The sequence below is a fragment of the Paroedura picta genome, chromosome 15 (assembly GCF_049243985.1).
Source record: "Paroedura picta isolate Pp20150507F chromosome 15, Ppicta_v3.0, whole genome shotgun sequence".
Lineage (NCBI taxonomy): Eukaryota > Metazoa > Chordata > Lepidosauria > Squamata > Gekkonidae > Paroedura > Paroedura picta.
In genome coordinates this window covers 20041163-20061172 of record NC_135383.1, presented here as the reverse complement: position 1 = coordinate 20061172, position 20010 = coordinate 20041163, and the positions used below count along the sequence as shown (strand labels likewise).

Below are 20010 nucleotides of genomic sequence, written 5' to 3'. Positions count from 1 at the left end.
CGACCAGCCCGCCTTTAAAAAAAAACGAAAAAAGGGTAACCAATAAAGATCCTCGTGCCGAGGCTGGCGACCAATAAACAAATAAAGCTCTCGTTTCACTCGCGGGCCAAAGATGCCGCGGTGCCGACCAATCAGAGCGCACTAGGTCTCAACGGTACCGAATAGGGACGTCCCTCTCAAATTCCGGAGTTACCCTCTCGTATCGCCCAATAGGCTCGGAGATGCCTGAGCGAGGAGCCAATCAGGCGGCGTTTCGAGTGACAGCTGACGAATGGGAAGCGGCGTCTCTTCCCGTCCCCAGTCTTCTGTAAAGGCGGGGCCGGTTCGGCGAATGGGAGGTGGGCGTGTCGCTGCCTGAGGAGCGTCAACGATTCAACATGGAGGCGGCGGTTAACACTCTCGAGGCGATGGTGAGTGCCGGGGGCGCCGAGACGGGCCTGGGCCGCAGCCTTTTCTGTGAAGGGCCGAGGGGGACAGCGCGGCGTCGCTGAGGCGGAGGCGACTAACAGCGCGAAAAGGAGGCGGGCGGGGAGAGGAGGGAAGAGCGGGAAGGGACATTCCTTTTCTTTGGCTTAGACCATTTTTCACGCACGGGGGGGGGAGGACTGAGGTTGGGTAGGTCCATTTTATTTGAGGGGGGGGAAGGCCAAGGAAAGGTGGAGAAACAGATGGCTCGGGACGCTGTATTCTTTCCCTCCTCACTCTGAGGGGGCGTGGCTACTCCAGGGAGGGGGCGTGGTCTGCCGGGCTAGTCCATTTTCACCAAGCCCCTTCTCTTGGGGAAGCTATTTGGGTGATTTGAACAGTTGGTTATTTTAAAAATGTTTTAAATCGCTGTTTTGATGAGGCTTTGTAAGCTGCCCCGAGCCTCTGAGTAAGGGTGGCATATAAATTTCTTTTTGATTGATTGATTTATGGTTAAATTTATAGACCGCCACTCTTGGCCCAGCCAGCTCTTGGTGGTTCACATTAGAATAAAATACACATTTAAACCCTGATACAATATACAATCCAATTTCCAATATAGTTATCATTATTAATTGGTAAATTATTATTGTTAATAATATTATTATTTGAAAAAGAAATAAATAAAATGTAGCTAGCTAGTAAGAAAAGCATGACCTGTTAGACTGGTCTTTCTCTTGTTCTCCTTATTTTAATGCAGGAGTCCCGTTGGACCAGACGGTTTTCTTAGAAAATGTGCTGGGGAGGGGGAACGGTGGACTGGCTTGGAAGTTAACCTGGATCGGTCTGTTTTCCCATTAATGTGGACGGCTAAAGCAGGGGAATATTATCAGTACTGATTGTTGTGGATCGATCTATCCTTCAGGTTAAAAAAATGGGCCATGCTGCTTAGCGCTTGTAGGCATCTTCTCAGCAGGCCTGAAACGTTGGACAGTAGTCCTAACCCAACACCTATCAGACTTTGGAGCAACTGAATAGAGGGAACTGTGTCCACTTGAAAAAAGTATGCTTTGGCATAGAAACACTTGTTGCTGTGAGTTGCCTCATGCACGTTGGGTAGGCAGGATCTTGCTTTCTGAGGATCTGCTGCCCTGTGCTGCTTTGGCTCCCCTGTGCTATACCCCACAACATCTGTAACTAGATAGTGAGCCCCTGGAACTGGGGTATATGCACCAGTATTTACTTTGTTTCTTTGTTTTCCCCCAGTGCAGATGGTGGCTTGCATTGGGCTCCTGTTCTCCTTTTTATTCTCATAATAGCACCAGCGGGTTGGTTGGGCTGAAAGTATGAAACTGATCCACAGTTGCCCAGGAAGTGGGGATTTGAACCTGGGTCCCCCAGATCTTAGTCTCACACTCTAACTCCTACCCAATGCTGCCTTTCAGTAATAATCCATAACTATCCCTTCTTTAGAGCCTCTTGTGGCGCAGAGTGGTAAGGCAGCCGTCTGAAAGCTTTGCCCATAAGGCTGGGAGTTCGATCCCAGCAGCCGGCTCAAGGTTGACTCAGCCTTCCATCCTTCCGAGGTCGGTAAAATGAGTACCCAGCTTGCTGGGGGGTAAATGGTCATGACTGGGGAAGGCACTGGCAAACCACCCCGTATTGAGTCTGCCATGAAAACGCTAGAGGGCGTCACCCCAAGGGTCAGACATGACTCGGTGCTTGCACAGGGGATACCTTTACCTTTATCCCTTCTTTAGAGCCTCTTGTGGCGCAGAGTGGTAAGGCAGCAGACATGCAGTCTGAAAGCTCTGCCCATGAGGCTGGGAGTTCAATCACAGCAGCCGGCTCAAGGTTGACTCAGACTTCCATCCTTCCGAGGTTGGTAAAATGAGTACCCAGGTTGCTGGGGGGTAAACCTGCAAACCACCCCGTATTGACTCTGCCATGAAAACGCTAGAGGGCATCACCCCAAGGGTCAGACATGACTCGGTGCTTGCACAGGGGATACCTTTACCTTTACCTTATCCCTTCTTTTCCATAAAAAAGACTGTTCTGAAGAAAAGCCTTCTTCCAATGTATGAAGTTTATTTATTTAACCTGCCTTTCTTGCCATTGGGAACCCAAAGTGGTTTACATCACTGTTTTCGCCTCCATTTTATCCTCACAACAGCTTTGTGGAGTAGTTTAGTTTGAGAGAGTGTGACTGGGCCATTCGGCAAGGTTCTATGGCAGATAAGGATTTGAACCTGGGTCTCCCAGATACTAGGCTAACACTGCACCACAGTGGTTTAACTTAGTGGAGGGCAGCTGAAGAGAAGAGGCCTGTATTTTCTGAATGATGTAGCACATTCTGTGCTCTGTCAGGCCAGCAGGGCCATTTGAAACAATATAACCTGTGATGTTCTGATATAACAGAAATACAAAAACATGTGACGCACAAACTAAGGTATGTATTTCTACATATCTCATGTTTAGGGGTTGAGATGGTGCAGTGTCCAGTTAAATGTATTGTTCTGCTCTTGTTCCAGTGGTGACATTTTTCTCTAGTCCACATTCCTGCTAAATAGAAGGCCGTAGCAGACCATGTTTAGGCCAGTCGTTTCCATCCTTGTTAAGCAAAACCAGGGAGGAGTCATCTGGATCAGTTCAGGGTGAATGAGTTATAAGTTGCTGGCCTGTTCTGTTACTTCCTGTATATGAAAGATGCACTTGGAGAATACCTTGCCTAGACTAATGTATTCACTTCTGTTTTCACTTCATTTGGCCAGGTTTTCCACTTTCACCTGTAGTGATCAGGATTAGTGTTTATATCAATTTATTGACATTGGTAATTGGTCAAATTGTTCATAATATGATTAATAACTTTATAATCATGAAGTCTTACTTTGGCATACTCTTACTCTTCTTAGTCTTACTCTTCATGCTTTCCTCTCATTTAGATGCCCGCAAAATATTTGCATCTGAAGAAATTCCTATTTGCTTTTTTCAAACTTCCCAGTTCTGGAAGAAGTAGATAGATTTCTTCTGTATGCAGGTTTGTGCCTAAGGTAAACAATGTTTTCTTGATATAGCTTCTTTTAAAAATTTCCAGCCTGTGTGTTTTAATATTTAGGCCTAAGTAACATCACAGAACCAGAGATCTTTTCAAGAAAATTGGAGATATGAAGAGAACGTTTCATGCAAAGATGGGTATGATAAGGGACCAAAATGGTAGGGACCTCACAGAAGCAGAAGAGATCAAACAAAGGTGGCAAAATTATACAGAAGAACTATATAAGAGCGAGCTTAACATCCCTGATGACCACAATGGGGTAGTTACTGACCTGGAGCCAGACATCCTAGAATGTGAAGTCAAATGGGCCTTAGGAAGTCTGAGCAACAATAAAGCTAGTGGTAGTGACAGCATTCCAGTTGAACTATTCAAAATCTTAAAGGACGATGCAGTAAAAGTGCTACACTCAATATGCCAGCAAATTTGGAAAACTCAACAATGGCCACAGGATTGGAAAAGGTCAGTTTACATTCCAATCCCAAAGAAGGGCAATGCCAAAGAATGTTCAAACTACCGCACCATCGCACTAATTTCTCATGCTAGCAAAGTTATGCTCAAAATCCTACAAGCTAGGCTCCAGCAATATGTGGACCGAGAACTTCCAGAAGTACAGGCAGGATTTCGAAGAGGCAGAGGAACTAGAGATCAAATTGCCAACATACGCTGGATCATGGAGAAAGCTAGGGAGTACCAGAAGAACGTCTACTTCTGCTTCATTGACTATGCTAAAGCCTTTGATTGTGTGGAGCACAACAAATTGTGGCAAGTTCTTAAAGAGATGGGAATACCAGAGCATCTTATTTGTCTCTTGAGAAATTTATATGCAGGTCAAGAAGCAACAGTGAGAACTGAACATGGAATCACTGACTGGTTCAAAATTGAGAAAGGAGTTCGGCAAGGCTGTATACTGTCGCCTTGCCTATTTAACTTGTATGCAGAGCACATCATGAGAAATGCGGGATTAGAGGAGTCACAAATTGGGATCAAGATTGCAGGGAGAAATATCAACAACCTCAGATATGCAGATGATACCACTCTAATGGCAGAAAGTGAAGAGGAACTAAAGAGCCTGTTGATGCGGGTGAAGGAGGAGAGTGCCAAAGTTGGCTTGAAACTCAACATCAAGAAAACAAAGATCATGGCATCCGGCCCTCTCAATTCCTGGCAAATAGAAGGGGAAGAAATGGAGATAGTGACAGATTTTATTTTCCTGGGCTCCAAGATGACTGCAGATGGGGACTGCAGCAAAGAAATTAAAAGACGCTTGCTCCTGGGGAGGAAAGCTATGGCAAATCTAGACAGCATCCTAAAAAGCAGAGACATCACCCTGCCAACAAAAGTGCGTTTAGTCAAGGCTATGGTCTTCCCAGTTGCAATGTATGGCTGCGAAAGTTGGACCATAAGGAAGGCCGAGCGTCAAAGAATTGAGGCTTTTGAACTCTGGTGCTGGAGAAGACTCTTGCGAGTCCCTTGGACTGCAAGGCGAACAAACCAGTCAGTCCTAGAGGAGATCAGCCCTGACTGCTCTTTAGAAGGCCAGATCCTGAAGATGAAACTCAAATATTTTGGCCACCTCATGAGAAGGAAGGACTCCCTGGAGAAGAGCCTAATGCTGGGAGAGATCGAGGGCAAAAGAAGAAGGGGGCGACAGAGAATGAGGTGGATGGATGGAGTCACTGAAGCAGTAGGTGCAAACTTAAATGGACTCCGGGGAATGGTAGAGGACAGGAAGGCCTGGAGGATCATTGTCCATGGGGTCGCGATGGGTCGGACACGACTTCGCACATAACAACAACAACAACAACATCACATTCCAATTGTCACAATAGTCTTAATCTGAGAAACAGCAGTTCCCCTAAAACAGTGGTCCCCAACCTTTTTATCACTGGGGACCACTCAATGACAGGGACAACTCACCGGGGACCACTCAACGCCTTTTACTGAGGCCCGTGGGGGGGGGTAGTTTACTCCTCTACTCTCAACCACTGCCCTAATGCTCTCTGATTGCTATGGTAATGTTTAAACATCCCTTCAAAATAAGATACAGACATGCCACAACAATGAAGTGTGTTGTAAAGGGCTGGGGGGGGGGAGAGAAGGCGTCCTTCGGGGCCCACCTCCAATTAGTCGAAGGACCACTGGTGGTCCGCGGCCCACAGGTTGGGGATCGCTACCCTAAAACATATCCCAAGCAGGGTCTGGATGGCATTCAGAATCCCCCACCCCCATGAAACTGCAAGGAGTTTCCTTTCCAAGGAATCATCTCAGATTTTGCTTTTGCCCTTTAGTGACATCAGGAGATACCAATGTGTTTGTGTGTGTTCAATTAAATTCTGGGATTATCTTTATCCTCCTCCCCCATAAAAAGATATTGGAGACGCAAAGTTAGATCCTACTGTGTTTATAAATGGTATGTCTTGTTGGGTTACTTCTCATTCTTGCAATGTTTTGCAAACCTTCCTGTGACATTCTTTCAAGCTTCGGAATTATCTGCTGGGGGGGTAGTGGGTTGACCCCAAGAGTATTCTTCTGAGGCTGTTTATATCTACTGCCTTCTGGATGGCGAGAAGTGTCTGTCCACTGCCCTTTTTGTGTTGTACTACTAGCGAACCTGCACAAAAAGCAGTGCAATGTTAAAAGGGCATTGGCCAGCAATGCTGTTCGCCTCACTGCATTGTTCCGGATGGCCTTGCCCAGTCAGCTAAAATACAACTGGAAAGGAAGTATGCTATTTTACTGTGGTGGTGTCTGTTAGAGATGTGTTAATGCCTAGAACAGGGGCATGGAATGCTTATGTAACTAGATGAGATACATGCAATACTTAAATTCCTGTGAAGCTCAAAGTTTCTCCTGGTTTAGTAGCATAAAATGCATCATAATTAGCTGGCAAAGTCAGATTATTAACTATATAACAATAAATTATCATTTTTGGAATTTAAGAATACAATTTTTTTCCTACAAACAAAATTGTAATTTATACCCAGTGAATAAGAGCTGCCAATTTCTAGTTCCTATGCCACCTATACATATGTGTCTTAATTTTTGCCACCATAGAGATTTGAAGGAGTAACAGCTGAAATCAGTAAACAGATTTTGCTGTAAAAAAAAGTATAGATAGAAACTGTATTGTCTAGTAGAAATAGGACTACCGGATTTTTTTAGCTATGAAGTTAAATTATTTTTATTTATTATATATTTATATACCGCCCTCCCCTGAGGCTCAGGGCAGCTTTCATGGAACTGGAGAAAAACAGTACAAATAACACAATAAATTGAACAATAGCAATACATTCATAAAAGTAGAACATATAATAATGGAACAAGCATGGGGAGAACATCCATTTAACTGTAACATACTGACAACCCCGTGGGATGGACATATCGGTGGTGGTTTTCATGGGCACGGGCTCAGGGGCCAGCGGAAGGCGATTGAATTGAACTCTTTAATGGATTATCATTAAACACCTTATGGCACACTAATTGTTGCCCAAATTATTCATGTAATAATATTCAATAACTCTTGGAAATATATATCTCTACACTTATGCACAAGCTATCATTATGCCACGCTGTAGACTGTCTAGCACAAAATTTCGTTATACATGGAATGCCTTTTCTTAAAGAGAATTTTACTTATTCCCAAATAGAAAATGTTTCATAGGAATTGTGTTTAGTCCTCCTCCACACCCCCCCCCCCATTATTTTATATTGGAAAAACAGAGTCCTCATTTTCCCCTGAATATTTCTGGCCTCTCCCTGCCCACCCACACCCAGCCATCTCCTCTAGAGTGGAGACTTATCAAAAGTAGTCCAGCCAGTGATCTCTATGCCCAACAGCTCTGTTATGCTTGCACATGCATTCCATCCTCCTGCACATACAGCAGCCTCAGAAATAATCCCATGAGTTGCCAGCCTTCAGATCTGCTACTTGTCGGGATGCGAACATGTGCCTCAAATGTCACGTTAGCACTTCAAAAATGAATGAGAAGCCATTCTCCCAATCAGTAAAAGCTTCTCATCCTGCTTGCTTTGTAGGTCATCTTTGCTTGCTACTGGCATTTAGATGGGTGGCTTTACATTGGCCTGACAAGCAGGTGCGAGATGCACCCAAAAGGTGTGCTTTCACTTTGTGTTTGCATGCTGTGCTAGCTGGGCTGCAGCTTATGCACAGCAATGCCAAAGAGGAATCTGTGGTCTGGAAAGGGCATCTCCTATGTACTCTTCCGTTAAATAAAATGCACTTTGAGACCACTAAACTCTGGCTGAAGTGGACCTTGGAGCCAGGCCAAAACTAAGCCAGCTTGCAGGTTAATGCAATTTTAAGACTAATGCAATATGGCAGGGATCCCCATACTTTTTGAGCCTGTAGTTACCTTTGGAATTCTGACTTCAGGTGCTGGGTGCAAGGGCAGCATGACTGCCATAGGAGGCAGAGCCATACATTGGAAACCCAAGTGTAAAGGAGAAGGGAGACATTTAAAAAGAACCCTTGGAAAAAGGAGTGAGCATAAGATAAGACCTATAAGGTGGGGGCAGCTACTGCCAAAATGACATACCTACATTATGACTACATTGCCAGTCATAAGCCCAGCTGGGCAAAAGGCTCATCTAATTTCTAAAAAAACACTTGGTGGGCTCCAAGAAATGTTTCAGCAGGCACTATAGTGCCCACTAAGCGCCCCTGCAAAGTTGGTTATGGAGAAGTTTCAAATGACCTGATGGCAAGAGGCTCGGGTTGGACATCCCCCCCCCTCCCATTTTAAAAATAGGAAAATCTCGTTTTTCCTTTTTGGAGGGGGGAGGTTGATCTTACTAACTTGAAGCTTCTTTCTTGTTCATCCTATAATTGACGGTCCCTCTTGTTTTTTTTAAGCAGCAGGTTCCTGGTGCTGGACTCTTCAGAAGTATCTCTCTGCTTACGAGTGCTCTGACTTCATTGCACTACTGTTCCTTCCAGCTAGCAGTGCAATAGTATTGTCAAAGCACCTGCAAGCAGAGGCTGCAGCAACCGTCTTCCAGCTTCCACCGGCTACTGCAGAGTTCATGCGAATGGATCTATCTGTGGAGCAGGCCAGAAGGTCCTTCCTTGCCTCACACCAGTTATTAGGATCCACTTTGGGATCGGGAAGCAGATTTCATCCAGGCCAGACTGGCTAGGGAATCTGGGGAGTTTTTTTTGGTGGGGGGCATCATCTGGGCATAGAGTTGGGGTCACTGTGGGTGAGCAGGTTGGACTAGATGACTCTGTGAGGCCCCTTTCAACTCTATGTTTCTATGATTCTAAGCTGTAGGAAAGAATCGTAAGCAGGTCTATTCAGAGTCCTGCTCCTGTCTATGTAATGGGGGCTTATTTGGGGTTTTAAGATTGCACTGTTAGTTGACAAACTGTAATGAACCAAATACTGTGTTCTTGAAACAGATGTGGCAGCTAATAAGTGGTCAATGCACACAGACTCACGCTCTGCCTTTGTGGGCTCTTCTCTATTCTAGGTGTGCTGCTGAGCAGATTATAGGTTGGGTAATGTTGGTCAGATTTGACTTAAGTACAGCCATTATTGATCACTAAATTAAAGTGTCTCATTCAAGTACAATCTTAACCACTTGACTGGTAGTGGAAGCTTTGCTTTTGGTTCTGATTTGTCTTCCGTAAATAGAGAAAATAAAATAATTGTTTACAGCTGCCTTTCCTTCTTGAATGAGCCATAACTCTTGGGCTGTTAGGGTTTTTTAGGTTTTTTTTGAATGACCAATTTGAAACTTCCCTTGGTATTGCAAAAAGGCATCTAGATAGCAGCTTAGGAGAACTTGCTTAAGTTGTATTGAATGGAAGATCCAGCAACTGGATTTTTTAATCTGTTGGTAGCCCTTGGTTACTTTGAGATCAGTCAGATCTGTTGTCCATCAAGTCTGTGGATGTTGTAGCCATATTAGAATATCAACCGATTTCTTTTTTCTTTTTCTGTTGAAAAGCAGGTGTTTCTTAAATATGTATGTTCAAAAGTGGCTCCTTGTTTCTGAGTCTACATCTGCTCTTAGCATAGTCACATAATTCCTTTAAGCACCCAGACAACTGGGGATAAATTATAAGGAATTTTGCAGTTTCAGGTACCACTCTCAGATTTTGGAGGCGGCTGGAGAGGGGCCAAAAAGACATTGTCCTAGCCTTAGTGTATCCTTGTTGGTAAGTAAAGCCAGTCTGTCTTACTACCCGCTTGGTGTGGTGGTTAGGAGTTTGGACTTCCTATCTGGTGAGCCAGCTGGGTGACCTTGGACTCGCTACAGCACTGATAAAGTTGTTCTGACTGAGCAGTAATATCAGGGCTCTCTCAGCTTCACCCACCTCACAGGGTGTCTGTTGTGAGGAGAGGAAAGGCAATTGGAAGCCACTTTGAGACTCCTTTGGGCAGAGAAAAGCGGTATATAAGAACCAACTCTTCTTCAGTAATATCAGGGCTCTTTCAGCCTCACCTCCCTCACAGGGAGTCTGTAGTGGATAAAGGAAAGGGAAGGTGATTGGAAAACGCTTGGAGACTCCTTCTGGTTGAGAAAAGCAGCATATAAGAACCAACTCCTCTTCCTCTTTCTTCTTCTTCTTCAGTAGCTCCAGGCAGCAGAAGGATACAGCTCCTATAAGTTGGCACTTGCTCTTTCAACAGGTTCTCTTGCACCCTTTTGTCCGTCACTTGCTGGAAGGAAAAATGGAGACAAGCTTAACAGCTGTTGGGAGAAAAGGATAGATGAGGAGCAGTGATAGAATGGAACAGAAAATATAGTGTTCTCTTTCTTTACCTTCTTTCTGTCTCGAGTTGTATACAGATGGCTGCTGTAAGTAGCCCTGGGTTCATGGCACTTGCCGAACACTGCTTTGTCTAATGCACCCCAAAGTCAGAGCAGTGTCAAAGTGAACACCTTCTCTCAGCCAGTTTGGTGGAGTGGTTAGGGTTGTGGATTTCTAATCTGGTGAGCCGGGTTCTTTTCTGCACTCCCCCACATGCAGCCAGCTGGGTGACATTGGGCTCACCATGGCACTGATAAAGCTGTTCTGACCGTGCAGTAATATCAGGGCTCTCTCAGCCTCACCCACATCACAGGATGTCTGTTGTGGGGAGAGGAAAGGGAAGGCGACTATAAGCTGCTTTGAGACTCCTTTGGGTAGAGAAAAGCGGCATATAAGAACCAACTCTTCTTCTTCGTCTAACTAGATCTACTGAGTTTCCATTAATTAAAAGTATTTGCCCACTTGTTAAAGAAACCCGAACTCATTATATGGCATACAATAGATATCTTGGTTCAGTGTTACGTGACAATTTTAATATTGTCGGTATGTAATGTTAGGTCTGAACATGTGTAGTCAGAAGCCGTTTACTGCTGGCGAGCACAATCTTTAATGGTGGAATCTGTCTGCAGTTTGGGCCCCAAAATGTGGTGTTGCTTGGATATTCCAGTGGCCCCTGGGAATGAAGAAGAGGTGTGTGTGTGTGTGTGTGAGAGAAAGAGAGACATGTTGTTAAGGCAACCCTATGAATTCATGTAACTAGGAAGTAACAATACCTGGCACCGTAAACAGTGCTCTGACTGTGAAGACATTCCTTGCAGCACTTTTGCAACTTGAGTGGTAATACGATATTATGTGTTTCCTACATAATTACGTGAATTGCTCTTCTTCCAGATGCACTGCAAAGTTGTGTGAGGACATGCACTAGCAGCCCTCTTGCTTTAAAAGTTACGGCGTGGGATTTGATTGATCATTCTGGGTGTTCTAGTTCCAGGTGGCCGAATCTGATCTGGACAGCATTCAGAGCATGTTGGAGTTTGAAACGATCAAAGGGATCCCTGGTGACTTATCTCAAGAGGTACTGTTCTCAGACTTGAAACTTTGGTTAGCTATACAAAGAATTTGTAATTAGCTTTTAAATACAGCGGATGGGGCAATTGTAGCTCATATTTTTGCACCTTAAGCAACTTGGCAACAAATGTCATGATTTTTCTGATCTGAAGAGGTGTGCATGCTCCACTTAAATCAGTTTAACCCGCCACGAGCCGCAAGGGAGTGGCGGGCTATAAATCTAAATCTAATAATAATAATAATAATAATAACCATCATTTAAAGCTGGACGGAGCTCTTCCGCCAGGCGTACGGTTGAGACCAGGGCAGAGTCCCAGGGGAGGGGTCTTCTAACTGGTTCCCAAATTCATCTTGGCCCCGGCTCTCATTACATTAGATTAGATCCAGTGCCCCACCCTGAACAAGGAGGGATTATTAGAGATTATGGTCACCTTTGCATAGTTGGTTAGTATGTGATTTTATTGGGATTTGTATTGTTTTAGAACCGCTGCGAGGCTATGGCGAGCGGCGGTATAGAAATCTAATCATAAATAAATAAATAAATAAATTTCTTCTAAAGAGGGAATTGAGTGAGGCTACTGGTTTAGCTATTGCACAAAATAGCAACCTCCATGGCTTTGTGGACTGGCTTGGGGGCAGGGAGGAAGCTTAAACATGTTTGTTTGGAAGAAATCCTTGGTTTAGCAAACATGTTCTGCATCAGAACAGGTTTCAGCAGGCAAGTCTGTTTCTAAGAGTTGGATGTGCAGACTTGGCCACTGGGTCATACTGACCTTAGATGTAGCAGTTGGCTCCCCCGCCTTTTGTGGGGGTTAGACTGCTGAAGAGTGGATGTGATCGATGTCTATAAAACTACAAATGCAGAGAGCTTTTTCTGACTGCAGCTTTCAGTTGCTTGATGGAAGTGATCAGCCGTAGGCTCAGAATGGACGAGAGAAGGTGGGATGTGGTGATGACCAGGTGCTTTTTAAAGCTTTTACTAATAAAAAATGTTGGTCATCTTTGAGTCAAAGAAGAGCAGGAAAAGATTTATTCCTCATTGAAGCAATGCTAAGTAACATACAAAGAATTTAGATATCATGCAGTACTATAAATATTCTAACTGCCAAATTGATCATTACACTACATTCAGCTGCTGGTGGGGAAAGTATTCACTCTTAAACAGATGAATTTGACCTAGGATTTGTTAGAATAGCTGAGACTTTATATGAGGAACCGCATGTTCATGTGAAACTAAGCAATTTTGATCCAATGAATTCAATATATGTGTGTGGGAGGGGGGGCAAAACAGGGTGCTACTTGTTTCCAACTCTTAAGCCTTTCTGTTGAGCCCAGTGCCAAAGCAGTCTGAAATAAAGTACAAAGTTATGTCATAAAACTAGTCTGATGATAGTTTTATACTTAACAGGACCTGCAGTCTTGTTGACAGCAGTTCAGAATTTATTGCAGGAATGTGGAGATGTTTTTGGCATATTTAATAAAACTAGAAATTCTGACCACCCAACTAATTGAAAGCAAATGTATGAACACAGCTAAATACAAATGGGTTACTGTGAAAATATTTTGGAGCCCCTGTATTTACACAGCTAAATGCTGTAAATACAAGTAATAAACACCTGAAAATCTCAAGAAGAAAAGACTTGGCATACAGAGTACAATGAAATTCTCCTGGCTTAATAGAATCTATACAGTGTTGATTCCACTAGTGATGCTATAAGAGCAATCCTGAGTCCCATATTAATCGGTGGGATTTATTCCCAGTAAAATGTCTTGAAGATGATAGCTACATCTTTTTCTTTAATTAGAGAAAGCTGCTTGGATGCAAGACCAAACTTCCTAAAGCAATACTAAATAATACTACATTTAAAATTTATGGCAAAAGATGGAGGGAAACTAGTTTGAAGAACATAAGGGCCCTGCTGGATCACACAAATGTTCCATGTAGTTCAACATCCTGTCCCACAGGATATTTCCTTTAGGCCATCTCAAATCTACTTATCAAAGTTATTGGATGCCCTTTAGTTCTAGTATTTAAAGCTGTCATTTTAAAGCTGTTCTGACCAAGCAGTAATATCAGGGTTCTCTCAGCCTTACCTACCTCACAGACTTTTCCATCTAGGAAGGAAGAAAGATGGCCAAGAGAAATTATGCATGATATGAACACAGTAGGGAACATTTTTTCTCCTTCTTCAAACGCTAGAACATTTTTGGGGAGAGACCCAGTTCAGTGAACAATCGATTCAGGCCAGAGCAATGGAAGACTATTGATTGGTGCCGTTCACTTAGATGCCTTTTTGGAAAAGAATTACAGGAAGTCACAGTGGACAAGTCTGTCAGGCAGGCATTGGCGTGCCACCTCTGTTCATCTCATGCCCTGAAAATCCTGTGGGGTCACCATAAGTGAGCTGCAACTTGCCAGTGCTTTCCACCACTCAAAGCGATTTTCTTGCTCCCGTACCAGGAAAATCCCCTGGCTCTCATAAAGCAGCTATCAGTAATGAAGTCACGTTACAAAATGTTGTGCGAGCGGCTAGACAGGATTTCTGCGGAGCAGCAAGAGTCGATGCGTTCTATCAACGCTACCCTCAATAAAACGCTGAGGCTGGTTCAGAAGATACAGCAGCATGCGGGAACTGAGGTGATGCTTTTTGGGTGTATTTCACTTCTTGTATCTGTTTATCCTGAGCACCTTGCAAGGATCCCGAAACCATACAAATGGGGATTGTCATTTGCAGCTGGATTCAGCCATGGCTGCAGGAAGCATAAGGACTCTCTGGGATCTGGGTATGATAGAGGGACACCTGGCTGTGTCTTGGCTTGGTTCAGATGGCCTGACCCATTTGTCTGTGGAATTTCTTTCTTTATCATTTATGTATATACTGCCCCTCACTATTATGTCTCAGGGCAGTGTATCAGTGAGGCAGGAAGCATACATTGAAATTGTTCTAATAGTGCGCAAATAGATCAAGTCAACCAGTCAATACATTCATGGCATCAACATCAAAAGTGTAATTTAGAAACTTTGAAATGGTAGCTGTGGTGATCTGGAAAGGAGGGGACCATGAGCTTAGATAGTGTGTTGAAATTGCCTGACATAGATGGATCTGATTGCAGGGAGGACAGGCAGTTTTAAAAACTCACAATACAATAGAGTTAAGAACAAACAATAAAATCACAGCAAGTCTTAAGAATTGTCATATGGGAGATGTGAGAGCTGGTTTTCCCCTCGGAAACTGCTTTCTTTTAAATGTCATCTAACGGTGGCAGCAGCGGTGATGGAAGTTAGGGGGCCCTGGGCTTTGTAGCCCCCTCCCCACTGTTGACAGTTGGACTTCCATCACAGCAGCAATGAGGATACTTGGTCGCCCTGATAACATAATATCCGTGGAAGTTCTCACGCTTCTCCCTTGACATTATCCAGGAGATCTCTGAATGAACACCAATAAAGGCAGTCAGGCTTCTGAAAAGTCTGCTTGCTTGCTGTTGCCAGTCATGGCTCTGCAGTCTGAAGCTTTGGGGGAACACTGAGCCTTTTCCGGGGCCCAGGCCATGTTGGGCAATGCCAGGATGGCTGCTCTGGGCATTCCCAAGCTGATAGATTTCTCTGCAAAGAGCTTTCTACAAACCAATCAGCTGCCAAGAACTTGGACGTGTAACATATTTTGCGCCTCTGGAATGGCAGGAGACTTGCTCATAACCTGAATCCTTTTCTCCCTAGATCTTGCCTCTGTCTGAAGAGCAGCAGCTTGCCATGCAGCAGTTAAGGTGCCACGCTCTTCAAAAGACAGATGCTGCAGCCAAGCAGGTAACGAGGACCCGAGCACTTGTCTTTTGTGTGGCTTCTTTCTCTTGTTTACGTCTCTCCTCCCCTGTATTTGGGCTTCCTCTGTATGTGTGGCTCTGTCTCCTGTGACAGTCATTTTGTAGGTGTGTCCACCTCCCTGTGTCAGGATTCTAGAGGTGCTCACAGACTCATAAATGTTGGACCCCTAACTTATGGCATCCAGTGGCAGAAGCAGCAGGCTGGAGGCTCTCGCCATGGCTTTCTGACCCTACCCAAGTTATTTGGTATCTGCAGCAGCGTCTGATTCTGTGAATTGTCCTCTGTGTTCAGATCCCAGCATTCAAGCATTATCAGGGACACTCTCCTGCCCCAACATTCACAAAGGTTCACAACATTCACAAAACATTCACAATCTGCCATTGTAGGAAGTTGTTACCAGTGTACCAGTATACAATATCTTGCATTAGGCATATCTCCCCCCTCCCCTCCCCTCCCCCATTCTTAGGCATCCCCCCCCCCCATTCACTGTTCTCTGGGAGGTAAGATTTCCTTCTGGACAAAGACAATAGAAGCAGTAGCAGCCTTCCCTCAGATGACAGATTTGCCTCATATTCATTTTTCAGGGCATCAATGTCTTCATGTGCCCCAGGAAGTTCAGGATGTTCACTTTACTATCTACATTTCCAGGCTCACTTCAGTTAAACTGTGAGGCACCTATTTCCCAGGATGTCCCCCAGAGAGCACTTTGGTCATCTGGTGCAAATTTATTGATAGGCCCTTGCCCCAAAGAGATCTGCCTGGCCTCAACCAGAGCCAGGGCCAAAGATCTGGTGGAATGAGCCTGAGACTGGGGCCCTGATGGAGCTATTACAGTTCTGTGGGGCTTGCAAGGTGGTGCTCTTCCACCAGGCCTGTGGTTGAAGCCAGGACGACCTACTGATCCCTCTGACCCCTGCAGTTCTTCCACACTGCTGAGGTACCTGCCATATCCAACAGGCAGGGAAGAAACGATGGCAGAAATATGGGGTGCGGTGGGGAGGTAGTTAGTTATTTAGCTAAATTAGTTGCTAGGTAAAGAGCTGGTTATTTCAATTTTCTTAAATATATTTTAGAAGATGTAATTAATAAAGGATTTTTAACATGTTGTAAACCTCCTTGAGCCCAACGGGAATGCCAATCTAGGAATCTAATAATAATAGTAATTATTATGTCTTATCTTGGCCACAAGCTAGAAAATTCAGTGCTCTGCTGGGGCAGAGTTATACCCCACCAATACAAAGGATTGTCCTTTGACCTTGCTACAATCCTCCATCTTTGAGTGTGTTGTAGTTAATGCAGAACATCTGACATCAAGTGATGACTTCCCTTTCAGAAATGGGGAGAAGTATTGCCCTCATCCTTCCTGAACTGTATAGTTTATCAGGGTACCCCACAACCACAACAGCTGTCATCCCCTTTATTCATTGAGCCCTTGAATTTGGGTAAATGGTGATTCAGGGACCAAATTTCTTCTGGGGCTCTCCTGAAGGCTCATTTTGTCTGCCAATACTAATGACCACAGTGAGATCAGTGGAACAGGCATCAGGCATTGCCTTCCAACTCTGTGGGAATCACCAGCTCACTTTCATCTCCCCACTTCAAACTCTCTAAACACTAAGAATTGCCCAAGACGAGATAATTCATTAACCTTGGTATGCTAAGATCCTCTGCAGAGCCAGGGGACACCGTCCTCCCATGGTCTATCTTCTTTCACAAAATCAAGGCAGGGGTTCCCTGAGTCTTCTATGCAGAAGATTAATTCAGGATTGCCCATCTCAAGGGACCTCACAGCAAGACGGGTCAATTCTCCCACAATTAAAAGCGGAAGCACATTTGCTTGTACGTCTATGCTTAGTCCTGGGATTGCTTTGAGTTAAACTCAAACTCATTAGTTTAACATGAGCAGATGCTTTGAGTTAAACTCATTAGATTTGCTGTTCTCTTCCTTGAACATGCCACTTAAGCCGCTATAAATCCTATGCATCTTTGGTAGTGAAGAAGTTTCTTGAGGGCTCAGTTATGCTTTGCCTGCCTATTCAGATCTCAGCCAAGGAAAAAAGCAGACTAGAAGTTACTTCCTGGGGCTGTCCAAGAATGCTCAAGTTGACCATGTCCTCAGCATTCAGTGAAGGCATCTCTCTTGAAGAATTTTGCAGAGCAGCTGCCTGGATTCCTTTGACATCCTGGATGTTGTATCCTGAACAGATGCTTCCTTTGACAGCAGTGTTACACGCTGTGCTGCACTTGTCTCTGCCCCCAGCTAATCAACTTGCTAATCTCCCCCCCCCCCCATTTAAGAAGAAAAACAAGTTACTTTCCTGATGCTGGTGTTCTGGATTGTGATCTCCGCAGTGTACCAACCTCCCTTTTTCTACAGCTTATATGTTTAAACTTTGGCACAATGTTCTTTCTTGAAAGAATTGAGCAGGTAGCTGGGGGTGACTTCGTCCCCACAGTAGGATGTGATTTAGCCATGTGGACTCAGAAGGGAGAAAATTTTTTTCTAATGCCTAGATCTAGAATAGCCCAAATTGAAAACTACTCAAAGAACACCAGTTGCAGGTAAGCAACCTGATTTTCCTTCCATAGTGAACAGGGGCAGAGGAAAATAACCCCCTGTCTATGCCTCAACTCTTATTCTGGGTCAGGATAACACTGGGAGACATCTTTCTATGCTATTGGTTGTGAAGGTATGCTTGAAATGTTTATATTTTTCAAAATTTAGAAAGGCGACTTTTTCTACTGCTGCTTTGTGTGCATGGACTTGTAAGGAATAGGAGATGAAAGGGGGAATGGCTTTGAATCACAGAAGTACAAGTGGCGTTGAATCTGCAAAACGAAACTTCAGTGTTAACCTCCCACAGCTCTACCAGCTGTTCCTGAAAATTAGGGATTAATACAGAACAGCATGGCATGTGACATGGGGGAGTGGCAAATACATAGTAAAGGTTGAGGACCTCCTCCTCCTAATGTGGCCTTCTATGTAAGAGTCTTTGTGGATCCCACCCTTGTTTAAAGTGTTTTTATGTACGCTGGCAATTTTACATGTGAGCACTGACAGATTATTTTTAAATAATCAACTTTTAGAATAGATTATTAATGTTGGGAAAATAAATCCAATAGAATTATGACATAAAAATAAAATTCTAAGCTCCTGAGGCCCTAGAGCAACTTTTGAAAAGTGCAGGTTGTCTGTTCTTTAGAGAGAAAGTATATTGATTTCCTAACGTTTCAACTTCATTTTTCCCCTCAGAATTGTCCAAAAGAACACCAGATTCATTGATTCCAGAAGAGCACGGCCAAGTTTAAGTGGCTAGACAAGACTGTGGTACTTGAAAACTCGCATATTGCTAATTTTCGTATTCAGCTGTTTTGTACATTGCTCCTAAACTGTTTGCAGGCAACCAAGGTGGCTGTGATGTGAGTTCATATATGCCTGTGATCATGATATTGTGCAACATCATGAAAATTGGTAACTATCAAAATGTTAATATTTTGTGCCGGAAGCTGCTGTCCTGTGGTAGTTTTCAAACAGTGACTTTATGCTGCATCATGATGGTGTGAACTACAAACTGCATGCAATACTACTTGCAAAATAAATATTCCATGCCTTTAAATTAAGTAATACAAAATGGAATTTATTGAGCTCTTTTTTTTTGAACTGTTGGTTCTCTGGAAGGATCTGAAGCCTGATTGCTAGAAATGACTTGGAGTTTGGCTGCTCTGATGGTTGGATCCTGGTTTTGCTTCCCATTGTCATAGGCCACAAGTGTGTGTCTGCCTTTCTAGACCACAGCTATTCCTCTGTTCTCAAATGGAAGCAAAATAAGAGCTAGGCTTGGTGAATGGCACTTACTCAGCCAAAATGATTATGGGCTGCCCAGATCATGTATTTTTAAACTAATAAAACAAGTAGCACTTTCAAAATGGGCTGTAGGTCAGGAGGGCTCACTAGCTGTGCCACCCTGCTCTGCAAGGAGCCCTTTGGAACCCAGCCTCCATCCTCCCAACTCTGTTTGTGCAGAGCAAAGACCGGAAGTTGGAGGGCGAAGGGTGGGAAGGCCCCTACAGAGCAGGGTAGCCCAGCTGGGTTGGCGGAGTGTGCTCACCTGGGCTCCCATACCAAATGGTCAGGCGGGTTTGGAGCACGACTGGCCATCCAGGCAAGCTAGGCTGTGCTGCCAGGGGTCAGCACTGCAGCTGTGGCCGAATGTAACTAACCTCCCACACCTCCCCAGTTCACCTGCCAGTTCTTCCTCTTCTTCCAAATGCTGGAAAGTGGCATGGAGGTAGAGCAGGGAGGCAAGAGAAACCTGCAAATGGTCCTCAGTTGGCAACTGCCCTCTCCCTGTTGGGGGCATGTCTCCCATTGAGAGCCAGTCAGCGGGTTTGGAACGTTCAACACATCATCAGAAGGATGATAAGCTTTTTTATATATGGTATGATGATGATAGTATGAAATGATAAGGCATATATTAAACATCCTCAGATATGCTAGGACATGCCCTTAAACAGAGTTTCCATTAGTAGCAAAATATCAGCATTTTTTTTTTGGAAAAAGGCTCTTTTTCCAGTGCTTAGTTCAAAACAAGCACGAATTTGGGTTGCTTGTTAGTATAATCAGAGCCAGAGCTTGTGAACTCAAATAAAAATGATGACTTTTCAAAACTTTGTGGAATATAATTGTAGCTTGAGGTAAAAGTAGATAAGCAATGCACTTTTTAAAAACTTTCCAAAAGGCTTCCTATTAGTAAAAGCCTGATGCTACTTAATTTTCCTCCTCACTGTAGTGTAGCTCACATGGCTCTGCTCTCCGTGGCAGAACATTTTTGGGATTCAGAAGGGACCTCTCTTCCACTTTGTGCTATCAGAAAAATTGCT

At 44.1% G+C, this 20010-nt stretch overlaps 1 protein-coding gene across 3 annotated transcripts; it reads left to right on the top strand.

The window, feature by feature from the left end:
• Positions 1 to 239: 239 nt before the first annotated feature.
• SKA2 (spindle and kinetochore associated complex subunit 2) lies at positions 240 to 18750 on the top strand. Of its 3 annotated transcripts, none has more exons than XM_077311187.1 (5): positions 240 to 410; positions 11224 to 11313; positions 13768 to 13944; positions 15025 to 15111; positions 18383 to 18750. In XM_077311187.1, exons 1-5 carry the CDS (start codon positions 378 to 380, stop codon positions 18410 to 18412), a joined length of 417 nt encoding a protein of 138 aa, XP_077167302.1. In that variant the 5' UTR covers positions 240 to 377; the 3' UTR covers positions 18413 to 18750. The 3 variants fall into 3 exon arrangements, with proteins under 3 accessions (XP_077167302.1, XP_077167303.1, XP_077167304.1); XM_077311188.1 differs by having other exon boundaries at positions 342 to 410; positions 11130 to 11313; XM_077311189.1 differs by lacking the exon at positions 240 to 410 and adding an exon at positions 1227 to 1249.
• Positions 18751 to 20010: the final 1260 nt, after the last annotated feature.

What these genes read in the sequence shown, in the direction of transcription:
- SKA2 (XM_077311187.1), top strand. Translation starts at nt 378, where the DNA reads ATGGAGGCGGCGGTTAACACTCTCGAGGCGATG. An exon ending in TTAACACTCTCGAGGCGATG is followed by an intron (nt 411 to 11,223) that starts GTGAGTGCCGGG and finishes TGGGTGTTCTAG; the next exon opens with TTCCAGGTGGCCGAATCTGA. An exon ending in AGCAGCATGCGGGAACTGAG is followed by an intron (nt 13,945 to 15,024) that starts GTGATGCTTTTT and finishes TTTTCTCCCTAG; the next exon opens with ATCTTGCCTCTGTCTGAAGA.